The sequence below is a fragment of the Apodemus sylvaticus genome, chromosome 5 (genome assembly GCF_947179515.1).
Source record: "Apodemus sylvaticus chromosome 5, mApoSyl1.1, whole genome shotgun sequence".
NCBI classification, from domain to species: domain Eukaryota; kingdom Metazoa; phylum Chordata; class Mammalia; order Rodentia; family Muridae; genus Apodemus; species Apodemus sylvaticus.
Window position 1 is genome coordinate 111774127 of NC_067476.1, and position 25750 is coordinate 111799876.

At 41.8% G+C, this 25750-nt stretch overlaps 1 protein-coding gene across 1 annotated transcript; it reads right to left on the bottom strand.

The window, feature by feature from the left end:
- Positions 1-7089: 7089 nt before the first annotated feature.
- Zc3h8 (zinc finger CCCH-type containing 8) lies at positions 7090-24435 on the bottom strand. Its single transcript, XM_052183582.1, has 9 exons — positions 24251-24435; positions 20663-20756; positions 15730-15964; positions 15021-15154; positions 13184-13306; positions 12020-12133; positions 10918-11025; positions 9956-9997; positions 7090-7914 (listed from the first exon to the last, which is right to left on the bottom strand). Exons 1-8 carry the CDS (start codon positions 24325-24327, stop codon positions 9965-9967), a joined length of 918 nt encoding a protein of 305 aa, XP_052039542.1. The 5' UTR covers positions 24328-24435; the 3' UTR covers positions 7090-7914; positions 9956-9964.
- Between the last annotated feature and the right edge of the window lie 1315 nt (positions 24436-25750).

Here is a 25750-nt window from a genome sequence, read left to right on the forward strand (position 1 = left end):
AAGGTGGGAATTTGGCATTAACTCTGAGTCCTCTGCAAGAATAGTCAGTGCTCTTAACCATTGAGCCGTGGAGGGAAAAAAAACCATTAAAAGTAGACACTTTGCCCTGTCTTTGCAGGCTAGAGCTTTTTACCTCAGACCCCCGATGTGCTGTTGACATTCATAAAGCCTGCTTGGAGGACACTGACTCAGCACCTTTCTTTTTCAAGTTTCCTCTCCTCTGTGTTTCTAAATCCGAGTATCTGGGGCTGAAACCTGGGAGAGAAGTATTATTGAGAAGAATTGCCCTACCGGGCTCCGCCACCATTCCTTACTGCTGCTCTCTCTGCATTCAACAAAAACCCCAGTGCTAGGTCAGGCGCTTGCCCTGACTGGGTCGGCTCCCTTTCCTCTACCTGCTGAGTCCAGGGATGCCTTTCCTCCATAAGTGCTCCATAAGCAGTCTGGCCAGACCTCCAGAAGGGAAACTGAGGAATAGGAGCTTGCTTGCCTCCCCCACTCCTTTTCATCCACACAGGCTTGATTCACCAGATACCAACCAATCTCACCTGCCTAAAATTTCTCCCCTAAGCCGCCCCCTCCAGAACCTCAGAATCCTTTATTGTGGAGAGAGATGAAGCACTGTACCCTTGAACTGTGAACCAGACAAACCTTTCTTTCCTTAAGCTGCTTCGTATCGGACATTTTGTCACAGCAAAGGGATCAGTAATGAACACACCCACTTTTGATCTTTATTAGTACTAGAATGGGCCTTAACATTCCGGCAGAGCAGTAGCCACGTGGCAGAGCGGGGAGGGGGCAGCTAGAGTTTCTGAGATCAGAACTGGGAGGCAGAAGGAACAAAGACAAGGGAAACTGGGGATCCTGGTTGCTGCAAGAGAGCTGCCATGCCTGAAATGCCCAACACCTTGGGCCAGAGCTCTGTAATGCTAACTGTTGAAGATCTTGGCATCCTATGTCTAAGAGCTGTAACACTTTGCCATGGGCCTAAAGGTGCCAGAACCTAGGTCTGTATGAGAGCTTCATACTGTAATGACTGTCATTCATGCTGCTCAAAGCTGAGAAGCAGACAGTAGCTGACACGGGAAGGAGGCCATTGCTGATTAAAGCCCAGACCCTCCAACGTGAGTGAGTGCACAAAGCTTTGAGTATCAGCTTTGAAGGCGGAAGCAATAGGACCTAGCTCTCAGGGTTTGGAGCTATGAGCTTCTGGGTTCACAGGTCCAGCTCTAGCATCAGCACCTTGCACTCAAAAGCCCCAGTCTGCTGGCACTGGGAGAGCTCCTGGCCTGTCTGGGTAGAGCCAGACAATCCTAGGCAGATGACTGCTAACACTGAAGGTTCTAGAAAGAGAAGAAAGAGAAAGGGGAGAAAAGATATTTGAAGAAATGACTGGAAAGTTTCCAAAATCTGGTAACACATACAAATCTGTACATCCAAGAAGCTAAAACAAGCCGGGCGGTGGTGGCGCACGCCTGCAATCCCAGCACCCTGGGAGGCAGAGGCAGGCAGATTTCTGAGTTCGAGGCCAGCCTGGTCTACAGAGTGAGTTCCAGGACAGCCAGGGCTACACAGAGAAACCCTGTCTTGACAAAAAACAAATCCAAAAAAGAAAAAAAAAAAAGAAGCTAAAACAACTACAAATAAGTCAAACTCGGAGACTCACACCTAGGCCGGATACAGAATCAAACAAGTTTCAAACTGGGAAAGGTCTTCAAGGTGAAGGGTGCCTCAGTAAAAGTGACAGATCAGCTCACATCATAAAAGCCTAATGACAGTTGACTGACATATTCAGGAATCAGAAAAAAGAAACCTGCCAACTCAGCAAGACTGTTCTTCAAGGAAGAAGAAATAGAGATGTCCCATGTACAAACAACTCGGCAATAACCACCCTATAGGAAATATTAAAGGGAGCCCCTCAGGCAGACACGAAAGGACTAGCTAGTATACTAAACCCCAAAGAAGAAATAAAGACCCCAGTGTTCTAGTTTCATTCTGTTGTGATAAACACGGACCAAAAGCAACTTGGGTAGGAAGGGTTTATTTGGTCACAGTCCACAACTGAGGAGAGTCAGAAACTCAGCCAGGAACTTGAAGCAGAAAACATGAAGGAATATTGCTTGCTGGCAAATCCACAGGCTCCTATCTGGCTAGCTTTCTCATATAGACCAGAGTTGCCTGTCCAGAGATGGTGCCACCCACAGTGGCCAGAGCTCTCCTGCATTATTAACAATCAAGACAATTAGTTGCCCCTCATACGTGTCCTCTCCCCAGTCTGATTTAGGTAGTTCCTCAGCTGAGGATTTCCTGATGACTCCAGTCAGCATCAAGTTAATAACTGAGGCCTCCCTAATCCACACGCATCACCACACATGCCTGTGAGTTCTGATTACTGTAACTGAGAGAGTTAACTCGTATATTTGGGTAGTGTGCCTTTTTGCATTTTTTGTGGGAGTGTGGGAGTGGGGGTGAAACCTGGAGCCTCGTGCATGCTAGCCAGTCAGTCACTCTACCACAGTGCCAGACCCTCAATCCCAAATGTACTATTTTCAAGGTTGTTTTGGTTATTCTGTTTCCACTGTCCTTTCCTATGAATTTTAGAATAAGCTTGTCTCCATCTACAAAGAGTTCTATTGGGATTTCTATAGGAGTAGGTTGAGTCCAGATCAACCCGGAGTAAAGCAGGAACTCTGGGGTTGAGATCATAGCACTGATGTTGCTTCTTTACATTTTGTGACAGAACGGGGCATGGAGACGTCTATGGAATCTTAAAGTACAAATCTAATAACTTCAGTAGTTACGAGAACTAATGCACGAAGACCTTTGTGAATACCAGGCAAGTACTTCACCACTGAGGGACGGCCACACCCACTCCACACTCCTCACTGTTCTTTCTCCCTCTTTCCTCTTTCCCTACACACCCCCTTTTCTGAAACAAAACTTAAATGTAGGCTAGGTTGGTCTTGAACTTGTTATCCTCTTACCTCGGCCTCTTGAACTCAAAAGGCATTAACTTCCACATTTCTTTATGAATTATACTCAGAGGGTTTACAGGAATTGGAGAATTTTTTTTTATTCGATATATTTCTTATTTACATTTCAAATGATTTCTCCTTTTCTGGCTTCCCACTCCCCGAAAGTCCCATAAGCCCTCTTCCCTCCCCCTGTTCTCCCATTCACCCCTTCCCACTTCCCTGTTCTGGTATTGCCCTATACTGCTACACTGAGTCTTTCCAGAACCAGGGGCCACTCCTCCATTCTTCTTGGACATCATTTAATGTAGGGAAATGCAAATCAAAACAACCCTGAGATTTGAATCAACCCTGAGTCAGAATGGCTAAGATTAAAAACTCAGGAGACAGCAGGTGTTGTTGAGGATGTGGAGAAAGAGGAACACTCCTCCACTGCTGGTGGGGATGCAAATTGGTACAGTCACTCTGGAAATCAGTCTGACAGTTCCTCAGAAAACTGGGCACATCACTTCCAGAGGATCCTGCTATACCATTCCTGGGCATATACCCAGAGGATTCCCCACATGTAATAAGGATATGTGCCCCACTATGTTCATAGCAGCCCTATTTGTAGTAGCCAGAAGCTGGAAAGAACCCAGGTATCCCTCAACGGAGGAATGGATACAAAAGTGTGGTATATATACACAATGGAGTACTATTCAGCCATTAGAAACAATGAATTCATGAAATTCTTAGACAAATGGATGGAGTTGGAGAACATCATACTAAGTGAGGTAACCCAGTCTCAAAAGATCAATCATGGTATGCACTCACTAATAAGTGGATATTAGCCTAGAAAATTGGAATACCCAAAACAAAATTGGAGAATTTATTAATTACTTTTCTAGTAGGTGTGACAAGATACCCTACTGAAACAATTTAAAGGAGGGAAGTCTTTCTTGGCTCACAACTTCAGAGGCTCTCGGTCTGTTAAGGTGAGGAAGGCAGTTCTATCCAGTGGTAGGGGTATGTGGCAGAGACTCACTCACAAGGCAGCAGCAGATAGGAAGAAGAGAACACATGGGGAGACCAGAGACTAATATAACACTCAAAGGCCTGAACTAGTGATCTACTTCTGTCAGGTTCCGCAGCCTTCAAAACAAAAACAAACACACAAACATCACAAGCTGGGAACTGAGCCCTCTGAGCTGGTGGAGAACATTCCAGATCCAAACCATAACATTTGGCCTCTGCCCTCCAAAGGCTCACGGTCATCTGATAGTGCAAAAATTGCACTCAGTCCAGATTGGAGTTCACAGTCTCAAGAGTCACAATACTCTTCAAGTGTCCAAGGTCTCTACTGAGATGCCAGGGAACCACTTAGCCATAAGCTCCATAAGCCAAAAAAGTAAGTTACAGACTTCCCAAACGTCTGTGGCACAGAATAAACATTCCCAACCAGTGGAATGGATGGGGCAGGACAAGGAAAGAGTAAGATAAAAGAAAGCCACCACACAATGGGCAAAGTGCTGAAACTCACAGTTCCACGCCCACATCTGAAACATGGCGCCATTACCTGGGCACCAGCAGGCTTCGGCAGCTCCACCTCCATATCCTTAACTTTTGCAGCAAATGCTGCCTCTCTGTGGCCAGCTCTATTCAGTACCTGCAGCGTTCTTTGCTCAGCATGCTTCTAGGATTTCCAACACCTGACCATCTCCACTCCGTCACATTTACATCTTGGTGCATCGCCCTGACCAAGACTCTTTGCAGGGAATCTGAGCCTGCACTCCACTTCACACACACTCCACAGCCCCATAACTCTTAAACTTTGACCATTTACAAAGTCAGCCTCATATAGATGATGCCAAACTCAACATGTAGCTACAGTCGGGCCCTCTTGGACCATGACCTCAGCAGTCCTTCAGGACCTGTGCTCTCAGCCTTTTTAACTGAAGATATTTCAAATGCACCTATAAACTTACATTTTTGAACCTTCAACGGGAGGAGTCTTCCCTATAAGGCACCTTTTCTGTTGTCTCAACACAAAGTGGACAACTTCTCCATAACAATTACAGTTGCCTGACCAAAACCATCTACAACTCCAGTTCCAAGGTATCCAATGGCTTCTCTGGGTACCAGGCACACATATATACATGCAGGCAAAACACCCATAGACATAAAAAACACCTCAGGAGCCACTGCTTCTGTGGGCAAGGGAAGCAGAAGACAGTAATTTTGAAGGAGCTGTGATAACCCAGGTAAGAGGCACAAAGCCGAGTGTGGATGTACAGGGCATATTTAAGTGTCTCTGCCAAACTGACTGAAACCAAGTTAACAGGCTTCATTGACATGCTTACCTCTTTGAAACACCTCACTGAAAAGAGATGGTGACAAACTTCTATTCCACTTCAGAGCCCCTATAAGCCTTCTTGGTCTGAAATAAACCACTGGGTTTATTTAACTCCTTAAGCTTGAAAATGACCTTCAGAGAAGATAAAACGTATGTAGTAACAATGCCCCTTTGTACAATTTTTCTACCTAAGGGTTCTCTAACAGATCCTCTGAAAGTGCCAGGTTTCCTCTGTAATTTTGATCGAATAGCTTCCAGAGCACTGTCTGGTCATGTTTTTTAGTCACAGCTGGGGAGACCAATCGACACAGCAGGCAGCTACAGGACACTGAGCAGAGGCTCACCCTCAGACAACCTCTTGAGCTTCCAGGGATCTATCAGGTATCCTTTCTTAAGTCATCTGAGAGGTGGAGCATGAGCAATTTACTTTTAATTTGATAGGCTCCAATTACAAAATAATCTTGGCTTGTATTTCCAGCAAGGTTCTGTTAAGTACAGTCACTAGAATGATGAACTCTGTATATCAGAAGGGTACTATTATTTTTCGAAATAAAACAATGCAACAGTGTCATGGTATATTTAGAATCTTATTTATATTTGGAAAGTATTGTTGTATGCTGTTTTCAAGACATCCTGAAACTCACATTTATGTTTTTAAGATTTATTTATTTTATGTATATGAGTACTCTATCTACATGCATAACTGCAAGCCAGAAGAGGGCATCAGATCCCAGTATAGATGGTTGTGAGCAACAATGTGGTTGCTGGGAATTGAATTCAGGACCACTGGAAGAACAGACAGTGCTCTTAGCCATTGAGCCATCTCTCCAGGTCATTCATATATATATATAATGTGAGTACACTGTAGCTATCTTCAGACACATGAGATGAGGGCATCAGATCCCATTATAGATGGTTGTGGGAACTGAACTCAAGACCTCTGGAGGAGAATTAACCACTGAGTCATCTCTCCAGCCTCCATGTTTATATTTTATACAAGTATATAATTTGATCACTGTTTATGAGCCAATGAGAAAGACATTCTTTAAAAAATATCATTTGGGTGTCCCTCCCTCCCTGGGCACACACTTTCTCTCCTCAGTCTCCCTATCTACATGGCGATTTCCCAGGCCTTGTTCCTTGGGACTGGTGAACCCACCTGAGACCTGCCCTGCACATAACCTGCCCTTTTTACTTTTAATTTGCCTTGGGCTTATTCTGTGGATGGAGAAAACCTATTTTCTTGGTACCAGGGAGGAGCTGAGCCCTCAGTCCATGTGGGGGCTGAGGACCTCTCCTTTCCCCCTATCTTTCTGCCTGACGTGATCAACTTTTGACTAGGCTACAGGTAGGACACAGTGTTCCAAGTCCTCAGAGGTTTTTCTGCCATGGTGGTTGTTCAAACCAAGCTTCTATCTGACCCTCTGAAGGAAGGTCCATCAAACTCATGACAGAGTGACATCTCCTCAGATGGGACTCAGGCAAACAACAGTTGTTCCAGGAGGAGACATAGTCCTCATAGGAGACAACAGTTAGTCCAGGTCATTACCCAAGAACTTCCCAGTGCAATAGGAGATGGAGGAAGACAATTGTGACCTTGACAATCAAGGCCACAATTAGGATGAGAATAAAGGTCTGAGTGTATGTTCAACAACACACAGAAAAAAATGAAAAATAGACAATATTTAGAAATATTTTATTTGGCTGCACACTGTGCGCTCTTATTGTTATGACAAAAGCAAAATATGTTATAAAAATGAAATTGTGAAGGAAAACTGCTACATATTAAAGGTTAACTTATTTATTATAAAAATATTATTTGTATATTTGTTGCACACAAACACGATACATGTGAGTACAGGCAAACATGTGCAATGACATACATGTGGAAGTCAGAGGATAACTTTCTGAAGCTAGTTTCCCCCTTTACCATGGCGTCTGGGGATCAAACTGGCTGTCAAACTTGCACAGCAACCACTTTTACCCACTGAACATACCTCTTACCAGCCCAAGGTAAGCACTCTTATATTTTAACAACCCAAGGGTTAAGAGAATCAAGTATGAAAACACCATAGCAAGAGATATCATCCCACTTTATTTATAACAGTAATAATTAGAAATAAATATCCTCTTGGATCATAGAACCACATTCTATGCTAAACCATAAAGTGGAACTATGAATTATTGATAAAAACACTGTGCATAGTATTTAATGACATGTAGAGGTGTGATGTATTTATTACCCAATGTCCCCTGGCAGCTCTCATGATTCTTCCTGATATTTCTCCCATCCTCACTTAACCTCTCTTTGCCTATTTTGTGCTTGCTCGATTGTAACCTTTTGTGCTCCTCGAACGACTGGAGGAGGCTTCTGTAACCTAGCACAGCACAGCACAGCGCTGATCTCCAGGCAACATGCATGTGCCCCTCTCCCGCCCAGGGCAGAACCAGCCTTTGGCTGAGCACTAGATCCACCACTGTGCATGTCCAACGGAAGCTGCACATGATCACAACGACACAGGAAGGCAGATTAACCGAGGAACCTTATGAACTATTCCAAATCACCAGTCTTCAAAAGTCCTGAACAGGAATAGATTTGTCCTCTACACGCTGCAGAAGAAAATAAACACATCAGCATGTGAAAATTACCAACTTAATCACCTCCACCCCTCAGAAACATCCATGTAACAGACAAAAACAAAATCCAAAATGAGTTAAATATTCTTCTTGGGGAAAATGGAAGGAACACCTTGAATTGAAATACAAAATCTAAAGCTAGATCCAACATAAATCCAGAAAACACAAAGATAAGATGACATAAAGAACAAACAAACCCAAAACTACATTGAGCCTTTAATCCCTATACTCAGGGGCAAAAGCAGAGGGTCTATATGAGTTCTAGGCTAGCCCAGTCTACACAGCAAGTACCAGGACAGCTAGAACTACATAAAAAGTCCCTGTCTCAACCAAAAAGGCAAAAAATAAATAAATAAATAAAAAGACTATATTAACAACAATAGAGTTGAATTGAAATATAACAACTCCTTTATGAGTACATTGAAAACAGATATGGAGGCTGGTGAGTTGGTTCAACAATGAAAAATCCTTGTTCTAGACTGAAGACCCAGGCTAGCTTCCTACCACCAACACTGCAGCTCACAACCACATGTAACTCCAGTTCCAGAGGATCCAACATCCTCCTCTGCCCTCTGCAGGCATCAGGTCTGCCTGTGGTACAGACAGACATTCAAGGAAAACACTTATGCACATTATAAACAACACAAAGCTCACAGATATGAAGACAATATTGTTAGACTGTCACTACTAAAGTAATCCACATATTCAATGAAATCACTGACATTACTACTGGGGGAGGGAGAGGAGAAGTGCCCTAAAAATTAATTTATAGAATCTAAGAGATCCTGAATACTCAAACCAACACAGAAAAAGAATAATGCTTGGTAAGACCCTGACCCCCCCTCAAAAAAAGACAGCCTACAAAATGGGAAAACACAAAGGAATATGAGGAATATATAAAAGCAATGCAAACAGACAACCAGGTGAATAAAAACCTTGGCAAAAGAAAGTAAACACTATTACACTAACAAGGAAATTGGAGGGCCCGTAAGCCCAAGATGCTGCATTTCCTTCAAATAAGCCATAAGACACCATTTTTACATCCACTAAGTTAGGAGAAAAGTCAAGTACAAAGTATTAACACGGTTGGATATTAGCTCAGAAGCTCTGAGTACCCAAGACACAATTCACATATCACATGACTCCCAAGAAGAAGGAAGGAGAGGTCCCGGATCCTGAAAAGGCTTGTTCCAGCATTGTAGGGGAATACCAGGACAGAGAAGTAGGAGGGGGTTGATAAGAGAATGGGCGGAGGGAAGAGGGCTTAGGGAACTTATGGGGAGGGGGGAACCGGGAAAGGGAAAAATCATTTGGAATGTAAATATAAAATATAGAAAATAAAATTAAAAATTATAATAAAAAAAATTACTAAGTGTTGCAGAGTGGAGTTGACTACATTCCTTAAGGAAAAAAAAAAGTTGGAACAGAAATTCTATAGCTTACAGGGATGTAAAGTGTTACAAAACAGGTCTACTCCCTGGTACAGACCCTGAGTAACTGCTGCAAATTTATACCAAGAAACATTTATAAAGAATTACAGTAGCAATGTGCATTGAAAAAAGTAAAACTTATCTAAATCTCCAGTACTGACACCTAATTAAACACAGTCACAGAATGAAGTATTACATAAGGGTAGCTGTGATATTGCATATCTTTAATCCTAGCACTCAAACGGCAGAACCAGGTGGATCTCTGTGAGCACAAGGCCACCAAGTCCCACACAACCAGCACTCCAAAGAGAGATCCTATCTCAAAAATCAGACAGACAGACAGAACTACAGAAAGAGAATCACACACACACACACACACCACATGGCAGGCAACCTCCCCCCTCAAAAGAAAACACACATGTAGCAGGCAAACCCCGACAGAGAAGCAACACATGCACATATTTTTATTAAGGAAAGAAGAGAAAAATAGTTTAATTCAAAGACAGGAAAACCTCTATTAAGGTTTTTATCCCAATTTCAAGAGATGATTCAATGAATAAAAAAAAAAGTAGCATCACTTTTACCTTTTTAATCTAGTTATATGACTTCTTATCAGTATCCAAAACCTAATAGAGAAAAAATATATATATAAAATCCTATGTGATTTTTATTCACTAATACCTACTGGGTACACTGTCCTATCTTGTACTTCTCAACTGGTTCTAATAACATCCAACCTAACAGTATTTGGTATTATAAAAAGAAATAAAAAAACAAATTTCCCATAAGTAAGTATCTGGTATGATTTGTGGCTCCACGGACCTTCCCTCTTTAGAGATGAAGCACCTGTGAAGATGTACCTCAGACTTTCTCATATTTGTCTATGCTCAAGGAGCTTTGGCCACAGGTGGCTTCAGAAAGTTTTTTTTCACATTTACTTAAATCTAATTTTAGAGACACTACTCTCAACTAATCTATGGAAATAGAATGTCAATAACTATAACTTCACAATAACCTTTCTCATAGACTAAGAACTTCTGAAGACAAGATATCTAACCAGTCTTCAACATAACTAAAATGTCTGTCAGTCATGACTTCTGATTTCACGTCTGTCTCCATTTCCTTTGTCTTGATTTAAAATAGGTATTAAAAGTTGCTAACTAGAGTGAAGGGATGGCTCAATGAGTAAAAGCAGTCGCCGCACAGCCCAACATTCTGAGCTTGATCCTAGGACCCGCATGAGCAGAGAAGGAACTCCCCAAAGTCTCTCCTGACTGCCTCAGCCTGCATACACACACATAATAAGTAAATAAAATTTTAAATTGCTGATTATATTGAGTTTAAAACCATTCTAATTCATACTATCAATGAATATTAACCTTTCTTTCAGTGACAATAAAAGAATAAATAACTTCCAACCTAAGCAAACTAAAATTATCATTAGCCCACAAGGCTCTCTTCTTAAAGAAAAGTATCTTTTCAAATGTCATCCTCCATCCAAATACACTCTTTTTAAAAAGAAAAACAAGATTACCACCGTACTTACTTTAGCCAGTAGTTCTTGTGTTTCAGCAGTCAGCGGGGCATGAGAAAAATTACAGTGATCACCCTGATAACATTTTGTTCCTGTGTGATAAAACTTGCAAGGGTATTCATGTAGCACAGTGTCAAGGAAAACAATAATTGTATTCAACTGAAATGATTCACTATTAATTTAATAACCACTTCCTCTAAATCTTTTTTTTTTTTTTTTTTTTGGTTTTTTGGATTGGTTTTTTTGAGACAGGGTTTCTCTGTATAGCCCTGGCTATCCTGGAACTCACTCTGTAGACCAAGCTAGCCTCGAACTCAGAAATCTGCCTGCCTCTGCCTCCCAGAGTGCTGGGACTACAGGCATGCGCCATCACTGCCCAGCTCCTCTAAATCTTTCCTACCAGTATTATCACTGAATTTTCTATTTAAAATATGAGACAAATCTCATCTCAAAAAGATAATCTTTTCTCTGTCATATATAGTCTCTATGGGCCAAAGTTAAGTTTCACTCACAGATGAAAGAAATGTATTTTAATTACCTTGAGACATGGTTATTTAAAATGTCCTTTGAGAATGGGTAACGTTAACTCAATGACAGCAGCAGGTTTTACAAATGTGGATCTTTTATGTATTAGGTTTGTTAAAGAAGAACCAATTCATACCACATTATTATCTAGGAAATGCTAAGTTAAACCAGAGATTTCTATGGTGTGTGACTAAAAAGAAACAACTTCTGTGTGATCGATGGTGTTATTACTATAAATGCTTGTATTTCATGATTTCATAAGTCTGGCCATTAGAACTAAGGCTACCTTCAGGTTAAGGGAACCTCTATAAAACATCTCTACTTTTCTATACAAATACAGACTCAATTAGATACTATCACAGCAGAAATAACATTATTTTTCTGGGACTTCCACCACCCATCAAGAGCAGAACAGACTATACTTAAGAGATTTTTCTGAAAGGTCCGTTTGAAAGCATATACAATATAATCATTCTGACACCAAGTTGGGCTTAAACAGAACACCTTTGTTACAGCAACAACTATAGTTTATTAAAATCTCTATCTTTCATGTTGTATGAAGAGTGCAGGGAATCTTGTGATAAAGGATATTATGTAAATACAGGCAGTTCTCTCCTTTGGTACAATATCCTTGTACATAATACTTACACATTTCCTTTTTCTTCTCTATCTCTGCATCATGATCAAACTTACACTGGTCTCCCTGGGTATAAGAAGAACAAGTTATGTCTCACAATTAGACCTTTGCCACTTAATGTTGGGGTTTTGTCTAAGCTCCACCCCACACCTACCTGGCAATAGCCAGGTATGCCCCGCCCCAGAGATCTGGCCCACTATAAGAGGGGCTACTTGCTCCTCCTCTCTCTCTTGGCTCTCCGCTCTCCCATACTCTCCTCTCTCACCTCTCTGCCCCCGGGGCTCTTCCCCACCCTCCACGTGGTCATGACCGGCCTCCACTCTCTATTCATTCTCTCTCTCTCTCTCTCTCTCTCTCTCTCTCTCTCTCTCTCTCTCTCTCTCTTCCCCCTTTCCTTCCTGCACGCTACCCCTTCCCCGTCTTAAATAAAGCCCACGTGGAGCTATCTGGTCTAGCGTGTCTCATATTGCGGTTCACGGTTCCACCGCGTCCCCGTGGCGCGGTGCCCGGGGTGCGCACATGTGGGCACGGTGAGCAGCGGCAGCCGCAACGCAGGGAGCAGACAGGACATTCGAGCGAGCACAGAAATCAACGCAGGAACCAACACTTAACTCTTACTAAACTTCAAATGATCAAGAAAGCCCAGTAAGAATCCTAACTAGCGGGCTGGAGAGATGGCTCAGCGGGTGGGAGCACTGGCTGCTCTTCCAAAGGTCATGAGTTCAAATCCCAGCATCCACATGGTGGCTCACAACCATCCATAAAAAGATATGACACCTTCTTCTGGCATCTGAAGACAGCTACAGTATACTTACATATAATAAATAAATAAATATTAAAAAAAAAAAAAGAATCCTAACTAGCTAGTATCTACGCACCTGACTCAGCCTGCTGACCTTCTAAAAATTCTTAAAACATTTTTAATGTAAAGCATCTTTAATAAATTACCTTTAAAAACATAAAGCACTTCACTAATGTTCAAACTAAGCTTTTTCCAGGAGCAAAAGAGTTTTTAAAACTCCCAGGTATGTTTTAAGACTGTCACACGGATAGCAGTTGGAGAGCGCTCCTGCCATGACTGCACTGTAGTGTATTTTTGCTTACACACTCTCATACCTTAATACACTTCCTTTCAAGGAAGTATTTGCACACTTGCTTCCCTTTGCGTTCCACCGTGTGCTGGTTGATAAAGCCCTGACTCATCCTCACACGTGGCTGCTTCTCTTCAGGTTCAGCAGCCTAGAATACAAAAAGAAAAACAAGAGACAAGGAAAATTAGGTATTTCACTTTGTTTTACAAAACTGTTTTAAACTACTTTTACTCCACTAGAATGTCTCTCTGCTAGCTTTGCATGGTGACCAATGCATCGTCTCAGCATCCCAAGGCTGAAGCCGGGTTCAAGTTCAAGGCCATCCTGGGCTATGCAGCAAGACCCTGGCTCAAAAGGGGTCTTTTCTAAAAGGGCCTTCAAGAGTTCAACTTTGGTATACAGTTTATAAAATGAATGTTCACCAGTTTCAATAGCATTCAACAATTGAATACTATTGATAAAACTTGATTATCTTATTGTATTTTACCCTTATTTGGTAAAAATGAATACAAGAAAACTAAAAATATGAAATATATTAAAACTAAAAACAAATGAAAATATATTACTTGTGATCAAAAGAAATATAAAATATAAAAGAGCTTCAGAATTATGGAAACAAAGCTGAGAATCATAATTAACAAGAAGCAGTGGAAGATCTCTAACTCCAACGATACATTTGCACAGTTTGGTATTTAAAAAAGAAATAAGAATCTTAAAATCTATTTTAGCACTTTAGAAATAAAAACTATTTTTAATGTGTTAACTTGTGACAGAGCTTAGAACTTCTGCATGCCTAAGTAATAAATATGGTTTTAGCGATATGGTATGTGCAATTAAGGAGCTAATACACCTCCTAATCACCTGCTTTGCAAGAATTTCAAGTTATTAATTTATTAAGACCATAAAAATCATAAGTGTATCTTAGCTCAAATCTTTGGTTTTAAATGATTCTGCTCTAAGAGTCTAAGACAGGGTTAGAATTTGCTTTTCATATATAAGGGCTGTCCTGTGTGATCACTCAAGTCAATATCAAGTCACAGAAGAGAGGTTATGAAACAAAGTTCAGCCCTGGCTTGGCTCTATGTGGGACTCTGATCAGATTCCCTATTTGTAAAACATGGGAAAAGGGACTGCTTTTACAGACGTTTATTTCATCTTTAATATTTGGTATTCCCCACCCTTTCTGATATGAGATCTCACTGTTACCCAGGAGTCTTGAACCCCTACTTCCATTCCTAAGAGGTTGGACTGCAAGGCGTTCACATGCTCAGCTACCACTTGGTATTTCTAATATTTTAACCTCTCCAAACTACTGACCCTGTGCCCAAGCTGAATAAAAAGCTTGCCATTCAGTTTAAAAGTGGTCAGAAACTCAGAGTCTAGAGAAGTCACTTACTGCCCTATTCTGCAGTACATATGATTATGGAAGGACAATTACAAAGCAAAGTACCAGGAGCAGGACTGTGAGACTTGGTAAGGCTAAAGCTCAGAAACAGCTGTTTTAACATCCAGAAGTAATCAGCCCAAAGGCTGTACTGCATTATAGAAACTGTGTAGGACTGTGTGGTCTTTCAATGGTCCCCAAGGCTGGTTCCCTCTGCCTCCCAGTTTTCTACAGATAGTGACGGCCTAACACAGACCAAAGAGCTGGTGCACTTGTATTTTGGGCCAACAGGGAAAGCACAGAGGCTGAAAATGGGTGCTGCAGCAGTTGCCAAGAGGGAGGAAGCAGTGGTCGAACAGAGTCAGCGGCATTGTACAGGTCTCTAGAGAACCCTAGGCTAGATGTGCCTGCCTCCCCACATCACTGAGCACTTCCTGAAGCTCAAGTGAAAATAAGCACCCTGGAGGCATCCTCCTACCTGTTCTTGGGAGCCACTGCTCTTCAGCAAGGCACTTGACCCTTTGTTTCCAGTGCCAGGCCACTTTCGCTTCATTTTCTTCTGTTTAACTTTCTTGTGACCAGCTTTAGATTTTTTGTTTTTTTGTTTGGCAGCTAGAAACAAGCAAGTTCATTTTTTTAAAACAGCATAAAGGTACGACATCAGTTTAACCCTGAGTAACATGCCTTGTACCAGGGCAGGGAACTGCTGAGCTCAGTGGAGGGAAGCTGGCGTGACAGCGCTGCCCCGGCCTGCCAGGGGCTTCGCTATTATGAGGCAAAAAGAGAATTCCAGCATCCCAACTGGAAATACATTGGTTTTGAGAAGTGTTGGATGAGAGACAAAAGCAAAATTAACTAAATCAATCTTGCCAGCCACAGACCACAATATTTTGAAGATATTAGCAACTGACTGATAAAATTAGAATCACCACTGACATGACTTCTGATAGAGACACAGCCTTTAATAATTCACTAGCAGGTACCTAGTGCCTCCTACAAAATAAGCATTTATATGTCAAGCAACCAAGTCTTGGGTTATGTCTCACATCAAGCGAGCTCGTATCTGACATAAGAACAACAGAAGTCACCTTCTCATCATAAGATAAAGAGCAGGTGATAAAACATTCGTCCAAATACAGGTAACCGTGACAACGTCCAACAACCAAGACGAACAGCTTGGTGCTTACTCTGTTGGGGAACTTCTGCTCCTGCTTTTTTCACAGATTCCTCAGGAAGCAGTGAGGGCTGGGCTGCACTTGCCATTTCTTTGGCTTGTATATACTGTTGAAGCTCTTTGTCAAAGTTATCTTCTGATTCCTGACTGCATGTCTCACCATCACTGTATGGGTCGTAGTCCTTGCTTCTTGACTTTTTATGTGGCAAACTCTTTGGTGATGCTGCAGCATTTCCAAGGTGCTTAAACTAAGAAAAGATGAAATTGAAATTTCAAAACTTAAGATGTACAAGGAATAATGGCCATTAATTGGCCATTATTGAATTTGTATGAAGGATACATGGGTTTCATACAACATTCTCTACATGCTTCTTCAAACACCTTAAGTTTTTGCAAAATTGACAATGGGCTAGAGAAATGATTCAGTGGTTAGGAGCGCATAGTACTACTCTTCCAACGGACCCAGGTTTGGTTCCCAGTCCCATGTCTAACAGCTCACACCTGTAAATCTAGCTCCAGAAGAATCTGATGCTTCTAGTCTTGAAAGGCAAACCAGCACTCAAGTGTACACACACATGCACACAATTAAAAAATTAGTGTAAATGTTAAAACACATACACAAAAACCAACCAACCAACCAACCAATCAACCACAAGGAGGCCAAGGAAGATGGCTCAGTCATCAAGTGTCTCCTATGCAGGCATGAGGACGCAAGTTTAGACCCCTAGCATCCATGTAAAAGCTGGGTGTGGTGGGCTCATAGAAGACAGAACTAGGTGACTGGAGAAAGACAGATCCTTGGAGTTCACTGGATAGTGCATCAAGTGCATCAGTGAGCTCAAGGTTCAGAGAGAGACCTGTCTCAAAGTAGACAATCAAGGAAGACACCCAGCATCAACATCTGGCATGTACATGCATGTATGCACATGCATTCACATGTATGTATACACATGCATGTACATGTATGTGTACACACACAGAAAACAAAACTTAAAACAAACTATAGTGACATATTTGCCTTTAATAATAATTTGAAGAAGGACTGAATCTGCATAAATGTATTTACATGTCTATAATATCTCAGCATGAGGGAAGGCAGGAAGATCCAAAGTTCAAGGAGTGTCTCAATTATATAGCTCAAGGCCAGTCTGAGCTACACAAATCCTGTCTTAAAAATATTTTTACAAACTTTGGTTATTCAGATGTCTGTCCTCAGCAACAAGGGTATATCAATTTTATAATTATGATAAATACATATAATGCATTTTAGACATAAAGTTGTTTTGTTGTTTTGTTTTTTCATTTACCCAAGACGGGCTCTTGCTATACAGCCCACCCTGTATAAAACTCACAGCAATCCTCCCACCCCAACCCTCAAGCTGCCACTGCAGCCTTTCTTCTTTAGCCACCTGGCTTTATAAAGTAAGTTTCGCTGGAAACCAGCGTGCCCATTCGTTTATAAGCTGTTTCTGCTGTGATTACTTGTGACGAGACTACAAAGTCATCAAGATTCACTAAAATGATTTACAAAGAAGTTGACCTACTCCTATCAGCAGACTATGGTTTTAGTCTCTTAATTTATTTAATGGGCAAAGAGGTATGCTAAGATCTAAGACTTCACAAAGAAAAACTACGGGGCACTTGAGGGTTCTGTAAGCAAATAGCTTATTTTACAAATGCAGGACCTGAGTTGAAGCTGCAGAACCCACCTTATGAAAAAAGCAGGACATAAGAGATAGGAGGATCCGTGGGGCTCACCTGATAGCAAGATTAGCTCACTTGGTGAGTTCCAGGTGAGAGACCCTGTCTCAATAAATACTTAAATAAACACACACATACACACCACAAAACAAGGGTGAATAATGCCTGGTGAACAACACCCAAAGCTGTCCTCTGGTGCTTTCATAGATGCATACAGATACACAGACACAATTCCACACACATGAGCTCCTGCCAATAATCACACACATAGAATGCTTAGAAAGATTACGACAAAGACTTTACAATATTCTAAAGATTCTAATTCTCCTCTAAATAATCTATAAATTTTACATATTCCCAATGAAAAGCCTACCAGGACTTTATATGGTACCCTACAAATTAATTTTAAATTTATATAGTCAGACCTATATATAAGAAAAGCCAAGACAAACTGGGTGGTGTGGTGGTGCACATCTTCAATCACAGTACTTGAGAGGCAGAGACAGGTAGGTTCCTGAATTTGAGGCCAGCTGGTCTACGGAAAGAGTTCCAGAATATTCAGGGCTACACAGAGAAACTGGTCTTGAAAAACCAAAATAAACAAACAAGCATAAGGAAAAAAAGATAAACAAGATGCTTTAAAGAAGAAATAAACAAAGGTACCAGGACTTGCTGGGAAAAAATAATTCAGAGGACAAAACAAAAAGTTGAGAAGACTGAATATAAACACTTGATTTTAACAAGAGTAACAATGTAAACCCACAGGGACAAGACAGCCCCTTACTGATAAGTCCTAGAACAATTAGGTAAGATAATAACAAAATAAATGGAGAGATGGATTGCTTGCACACCATAAAGATTATAAATTTCAATGTGAAAAGGCAAAATAAAGCTTTAGAAGTTAATGTAAGAAAATAGACTCAGAGCCAGGCAGTGGTGGCATTCGCCTTTAATCCTAGCACTTGGGAGACAGAGGTAAGCAGATTTCTGAGTTTGAGGCCAGCCTGGTCTACAGAGTAAGTTCCAGGACAGCCAGGGCTATACAGAGAAACCCTGTCTTGAAAAAACAAAAACAAAAACAAAAACAAACAAAAAAAAAAAAAGAAAATGGGTTAGGGCTGGAGAGATGGCTCAGTGGTTAAGAGCACTGACTGCTCTTCCAAAGGTCCTGAGTTCAAATCCCAGCAACTGCATGGCAGCTCACAACCATCCATGATGAGATCTGATGCCCTCTTCTAGTGTGTCTGAAGACAGCTACTGTGTACTTACATATAACAATAAATAAATCTTTGGGCCAGAGCAAGCAGAGGTCCTGAGTTCAATTCCCAGCAACCACATGATATATGATGGCTCACAACCATTTGTACAACTACAGTGTATTCATATACATTAAAAAAAATCTTTAAAAACATTAGGTTCATCAATACACAAAGGACTAAATATATAAGAACATATTCTCAAAGCCAATTACTTTAAAATAGTGACAATTATAAAAAATATCACTTAATGGAACGCTCAAGTAAGCAGGCATTTGCCAACACATAATATACAAGAATGATGACTAAAAGCTACTCCTATAAGAACTATAAATTAAGAAAACAAACAAACCAACAACAACAACAAAAACCCCATAGATAACCTCAATGAAGTAAGATTCTGAAAACAGCTGCGAATGGAACACGACTGGAATGTCATGGCATTCTCCTCGAGTGGAACAACAGTGTCTCTGTCATCCATGGTGTGGGAATAAAAACCAGTATGACTCCTTCCTAACACAGTTAAGAATCAACACGAGGGCAACACTGCTCACACAAGGGGCCAGCAGCTCCTCTCCCAGGGCGATGCAGAGTGCATGTGTAGGACACAAGTGGAAGAAGTGAGAGCGCTGTGGATGAAAGCAAGCCCTGTGCCTACCTACAATAGGATGTCCTGTGTTCAAATGATGGACTCAGGTGAAGGAGCACATACTAGATTTACGAATTTTAAACTGCATCCTTAGGGATGACCACACGAGCAGCAAGACTGTAAAGAACAAGGAAGCGATCAGTGTATGAGTTAGAACTGCTCATGTCAGGGCTAACATGGAGGAAGGACAGTTATACTTTGTCTTGACCTGCAATGCTTACCTGAGTACCTGAAGTTGGTCCTAACCTACATATTATAATAAGCCAGTATTAATGACTGGAGTGCCTGGGTTCAAGTACCTCTGACTGAGGATAACCTGCGTGTCCACTTTTCATATAACCTTCTTGGAAGTTAAGATTTAAGATGCTACTTGCCCAACTGTTGGGGAATAGTACAGAGGTTATGAACTATAGGCATGAGGGAGTGAGGCCTGTGGGACTACCCCTGTGGGATAATAAAGTGCAGTTTCTGGATGTGAGCCTCAGTTCTTTTTCATGGCTGCCACACATGCAAAGACAGTGTGTATGTGGCAGCTCAGAGGCTTCCCCAGGAGATGAAGGTGTACCAGCTCTGTCATCCCCCCTGGATCTTTTTATACAGCCAATTTGTGCCTTACACGTTTTACTGCCAATATGAACATACTCTTATGAAATATGTTAACATTTACAGCTTCCCCAAAAAATTTTTACAAAGGAAGAGGAGCAGATACTGATTTTCTGATGGACTGAACTCGAGTCAGCCCCAACTCTAAGTTCTTATGCATACATCTTAATCCTTAGCATTTGGAGTATGGCCTATTTGGAAATCAGGTCATGGCAGATAAGGTCAGGAAGTTTCCCAGAGTCAAGGAAATCCAAAGAGCACCCGAGGGGTCTGGAACAGATCTTTCCTCACACATCCCAGAAAGAACAACCTTGCCAACACCTTGCTCTCAAGCTCGACTCCAGCCCAAGAACTACAGGATACTGTATTTGTGTTGTTCTTACTGCCATGCTGTGTCCTGGTACAGCAGCCTCAACACACTAATCTGGGTTTTCAATCACTAATTACTAAGGCAGGTTGAGTTAGTGAATCAGACCTTAAATTTTACATCTAAGTTGACGGGAAAGACACTTTTTGAAAAGAGTTTATAATCCATTTCAGGAACAGGGAAACTGATCTGGTTACAATACGGGCACATTCTCCATCTGATGGTTGAGGGCAAGAAAGTTACTGAAAGATGACTGAGTTTCCTGACTTAAGTAACTGGTCCTGACTGCTGATACAGTGAGACAAACAGGGTCCTTCATGCTCTCATATTCACCCAGAGCCGTCTATTCAACATGCCGGCTGAATCTTACTTTCTTGGGAATTTTTTCATAGTCCCGCTTTACTTTCCATTTGACTTTCTCTGTCTGTGTTTCTTCAACTTCAGTACCATCTATTTCATCAACTCTGCAGCAAAAATAGCAAATAACACAAAGGGTTTATTGCACAGCATTAAAATTCATTGCTCGGGTTTGTCTTAAATCTGAAATTCGAAGTCTACTCTAAATAATCTATAACAATAACAACATTAATAAAAACAGCAATATAGGCTAGGTATAATGGTACAGTCCTGTAATCTCAACACTCAGGAGGCAGAGGTCAGTGGATCTCTGTGACTTTCAGGGCAGTATAGTATAGTATAGTATAGTATAGTATAGTAAGTTCTAAGCCAGCCAGGCTACACACTGTCTCGAAATAACAATAATGATAATGTTGACCAATAAATGTTAATATGTATGTAAATTAACCTGTAAAACTGAAACTTTGTATTATACAATCTTAATGTTTAAGAAGTAACTTGTAAGCTGGGCGGTAGTGGCACATACCTGTAATCCCAGCACTCTGGGAGACAGAGGCAGGTGGATTTCTGAGTTCAAGGCCAGCCTGGTCTACAGCGAGAGTTCCAGGACAGCCAGGGCTACACAGAGAAACCCTGTCTCGAAAAAACCAAATCCAAAAAAAAAAAAAAAAAGAAGTAGTAACTTGTAAGCCAGTTGGTGGTGCACGCCTGTAATCAAGCACTCTGGGAAGCAGAGGCAGGTGGATTTCTGAGTTGAGGCCAGCTTGGTCTACAGAGGGAGTTCCAGGACAGTCAGGGCTATACAGAGAAACACTGTCTTGAAAAAAACCTAATCCAAAAGACCAAAACAAAAAAACAAACTAACAAAAAAGAAGTAACTTGTAGCCGGGCAGTGGTGATGCATACCTTTAATCCCAGCACTTGGGAGGCAGAGGCAGGCAGATTTCTGAGTTTGAGGCCAGCCTGGTCTACAGAGTGAGTTCAAGGACAGCCAGGGCTATACAGAGAAACCCTGTCTCAAAAAAAAAAAAAAAAAAAAAAAAAAAAAAAAGAAAGAAAGAAGAGAAGAGAAGAGAAAAGAAAAGAAGAAGAAGCAGAAGCAGCAGCTTGTACACAAATCACCTGTCATTCCTCAATCCAGTCACTTAAGACATACCAAATATTGACCACACTTCAGGCTGTGGTCTCATGTCACAAGGAACAACAAGGAAAAGAACAAACTGTCCTCTTGCTTTCTGAGAGCTTCCTATCCTTGGGAGAAAATTAATACAGGTACACATATAAGGAACACGTGAGTTAGATTTGGGGTTTTCTAAACAGAAAAGATATGGAAGAGGAGTATAAAGTGAAGGTTTGTCAGGTACGATGCAGGACTCCTTCAGAGGTTAGGAGACAAACACCCAAACAAGAAGATGAAGCACTCAGGCACGAGAGGCTGACCAAGCATAGAGTATGTGAGGGAATTCCTGAGCTTCTGCCTCCCCAGTCCTGGGGGTAAAGCATGCCACCATGCCCCGTTGCTACTTCTTAATCCCTGGTTGGCCTCTTCATCTTTCAAACTGTCAACGAAGCCAGTCTTCACTTTTCTTTTTTCTACACTTTGATTCTCTGTGATAGCTTTCAATACTCCGGCTTCTAATATCATCTTATATAGCTGATTCCAATATCCTAGTCTCCAAGTCCCTGCCCTTAACAACCAAACAGCCAACTTCCCATTCACCTGATTTACCTGGATACCCACCATGAAAACTGCCTTTCTTTTTTTTTTTTAAGATGTATTTATTTTTTTATATATAAGTACACTGTCACTGTCTTTAGACACCCCAGGAGAGGGCATCAGATCTCATTATGGATTGAACCACCATGTGGTTGCTGGGTTTGAACCCAGAACCTCCAGAAGAGCAGTCAGTGCTCTTAACGGCTGAACCATCTCTCCAGCCCGAAAACCACCTTTCAGGAAGGCATTTCCTTAACTATTTTCTTTACAACACTATTCTTATTATTTCACAAATACTTCCTAACTCCTCGATCAAGTTTTCATTACTCCACGGCTTTCCTTATCATCTAAAATACTATGTATCTGCGGTCCACCTCAATAATAGACAATTCATGACCATGAGTATTTTTCTGTACTTTATTCATTTACTCTTTTATCCACATGGAATGTGTCTTCTGTCAACAGAGGCTGTTTTAAATAAATGAGTATTCCTATCACGAACAAAGTCACCCCTGTTTCAAGCTGGAGATATGGCTTAGTAGTTAAGGGCACTGGCTGCTCTTCCAGAGGACCTGGCTTGATTTCACCTCTATGGTGGCTAACAACCACAGGCAAGACTAGTTTCTTCTTCTGGCTTCCAAGGACAATGGATACACCAGGTGCAGACAAAACATTCATACATATAAAATAAAAATAAATTAAACCAAAAAATCATGTTTTAGAACACTGAAAGAAGTCTATGGGCAAAATCAAAAGATAAACTAAGAGAAAAATACAGAAATCTAAAACCTTGAAAAAGACCTAAAGGCAAAGTGAAAAGCAGGCATAGGAGTAGACACCTTACTTCCAGACCAGTCTTCACCTATCTTTTGGTCAATCCAAGTATCTCTTACACATACAGCCGAACTTTAGTAAACGGATATATCGTTTAATATATATTCAAACTGTTAATTTAAAAAAAAAAAAAACTTACTCCATTTTCACACACGTTAAAGATTTCAATTCATTTTTCTTGCAGGTTATCACTTGCAAGTAATTAGTGTCCATTTCTTCACAGTATCAATAGGGCTTAATTTCCATGTGTAATTCTGCTTTAGAAGCTGGGTGATGAATTCATATGTAACGAAGTAACCCAACCTGAGCAGTGAACATATACATACATTCCTTTCCCCTTTACACAGCGTTTCCACTATGTAGCTGAGACTGGCTTGGAACTTGCTATTTAGACCAGGCTGGTCCCAGACTCCCAAGATCTGCCTGCCTCTGCCTTTCAAATGCTGAGAGATTAACAAGCCCAGCCCAACACTGGAATGTATCTTAATGAATGTGGAAAAAAACTCGTGAAGGGTTCCACTGAGGAAAGAGAGAATAGGGTTTTAGAAGAGATGGGGTTTGAAGGCACTATCAACTCAAAAAACTAAGAAGTGAATCAGTATCTGCACAGAAATCCTGCACTCTGCACTAACTATGAGATTAACAACACGCTTTTCCAATTTAACAGAAAAACTAAGCCAAAATGATTTTGCTGCTTTGTTCTGGGATTTCTGGTTCAGGATCACAGGCAGAGCAGTCTACGTATCCTTCAACTCTCGAGAACCAGAGGTGCCTGCAAAGCCGCCTCGGAGCTGAGTGACAGCAAACACGTTAAGCGCACGTGCAAGTGGAGCGACCGGCCCCGGGGACAGATCCACAGACGCCGGGCCTCCTCCCGCCGCCCGGCCGCTGCCCTCGCCCACAGTCCCTACTCCGACTTCCACACCACTTCCCCTCGCGACCTCTCCGCTCGGGTCTCGGCCCACGCGCCAGCCCAGGCTGGCCCGCTCACGGAGCAAGGGGGCGGAGCCCAGGCGTTGCCCCTGCAAAGGACCAGAACGTGTGAATTACCTTTTTTTAGGGCCGGCGGCCGGGTTTTTGCCGAGAGCCGGATTGGGGGGTTTTGAAAAGAGATTTTCAAAATCCATAACTCAGACAGGGACCGTCCTTCTCCACGCCGAGCAGGTACTGAAAATCCAACCACCCGAGCTGAGGCTGTGAAACCTAGGGTCGCGCCAAGAGCCGCACGCTCCGCCCCGCGCACGCGCACGCGCACGCGCACGGTCTACGGTTGCTTGGGCGCGACTCCGCGCGACCTGGCCTGCCCTACCACGCCTGCGCGGTTCCCACGGGGGCGGGGTGAGGGGTGGGTGGGCGGTGTTCCGTCTGTGCCCGTGCTGCGCGCGCGCTACTCTGTATTCGGCCTGCCCATTGCAGATGCCCTTGGAGGCCAGGATTTTTTTTTAGTTATTTTATTTATTTATTATTTATTTATTTATTTATTTTGGTTTTTTTTGAGGTTCTTGTATAGCCCTAACTGTCCTGGAACTCACTCTGTAGGCCAAGATGGCCTCGAACTCAGAAATCCGCCTGCCTCTGCCTCCAAGTGCTAGGATTAAAGGCTTGCAGCACCACTGCCTGGCTGGAGGCCACTTATTGTGGAGTTATTGTGACCTACCTGACATGATTCTTGGGAACTGAACGCAAGACCTGTACGTTTTCTTTTAACTATTGAGCCATATATCTCTTCCATCCCCTTTAAGACTGACAAATGATCAAGCAAAATTAATTGTACAAAAAGGAACCTAGACGATCTCTACAATAGTAGAGTAAACACATACATATATTTAAAGCAGGCGAGTTCACTAGAAAGTACTACGTATTAAGACTATTAGGAAGAGGGGAGCAGGCCACAAGTAAACACATACATATATTTAAAGCAGGGGAATTCACTAGAAAGTACTACGTATTAAGACTATTAGGAAGAGGGGAGCAGGCCACAGGCCGTTTGGGAAAGCGTGAACAGCCACAGGCCGTTTGGGAAAGCGTGAAAGGGGTAATCTCTCGGTCCTGAAGATGATTTCCAGAGAAGGGGATGAAATTGGAGTTAAACGTGTGTCCCAAGTAGAATTGTAAAGACCAGGAAATAGATAACGTTTGGAAAAGAGGAAATTGTTTAATGGAAATCAATAGAAAGAAAAAAGAAAAAAACTATGTGCTGGGACAGGACAGAAAGCCTAACTTTGCTGTAACTGAAGGGATTATTTGATTCCTAACGTGAGTCATGATTCATTCCAAAGATAAATGAAGAAAATTATTTGAGGTCAGACCTCTTCCGGAAGGTGATTCTACACACACACACCTGCCCCCCAGTTATATGGACAGTCACCTTTTTGTGCACTTGAATAACTAATAATGATGAGAGAAAATTAAGGATGGTGTAGTGGCTGCTCCTGGTTGTCAACTTGACTATATCTGGAATGAACTACAATCCAGAATTGAAAGGCTCACCTATGATCTAATCTGGAGGCTGGGAGATACAAGTTTCTGACCTGGATCTAGGTGGCTTGG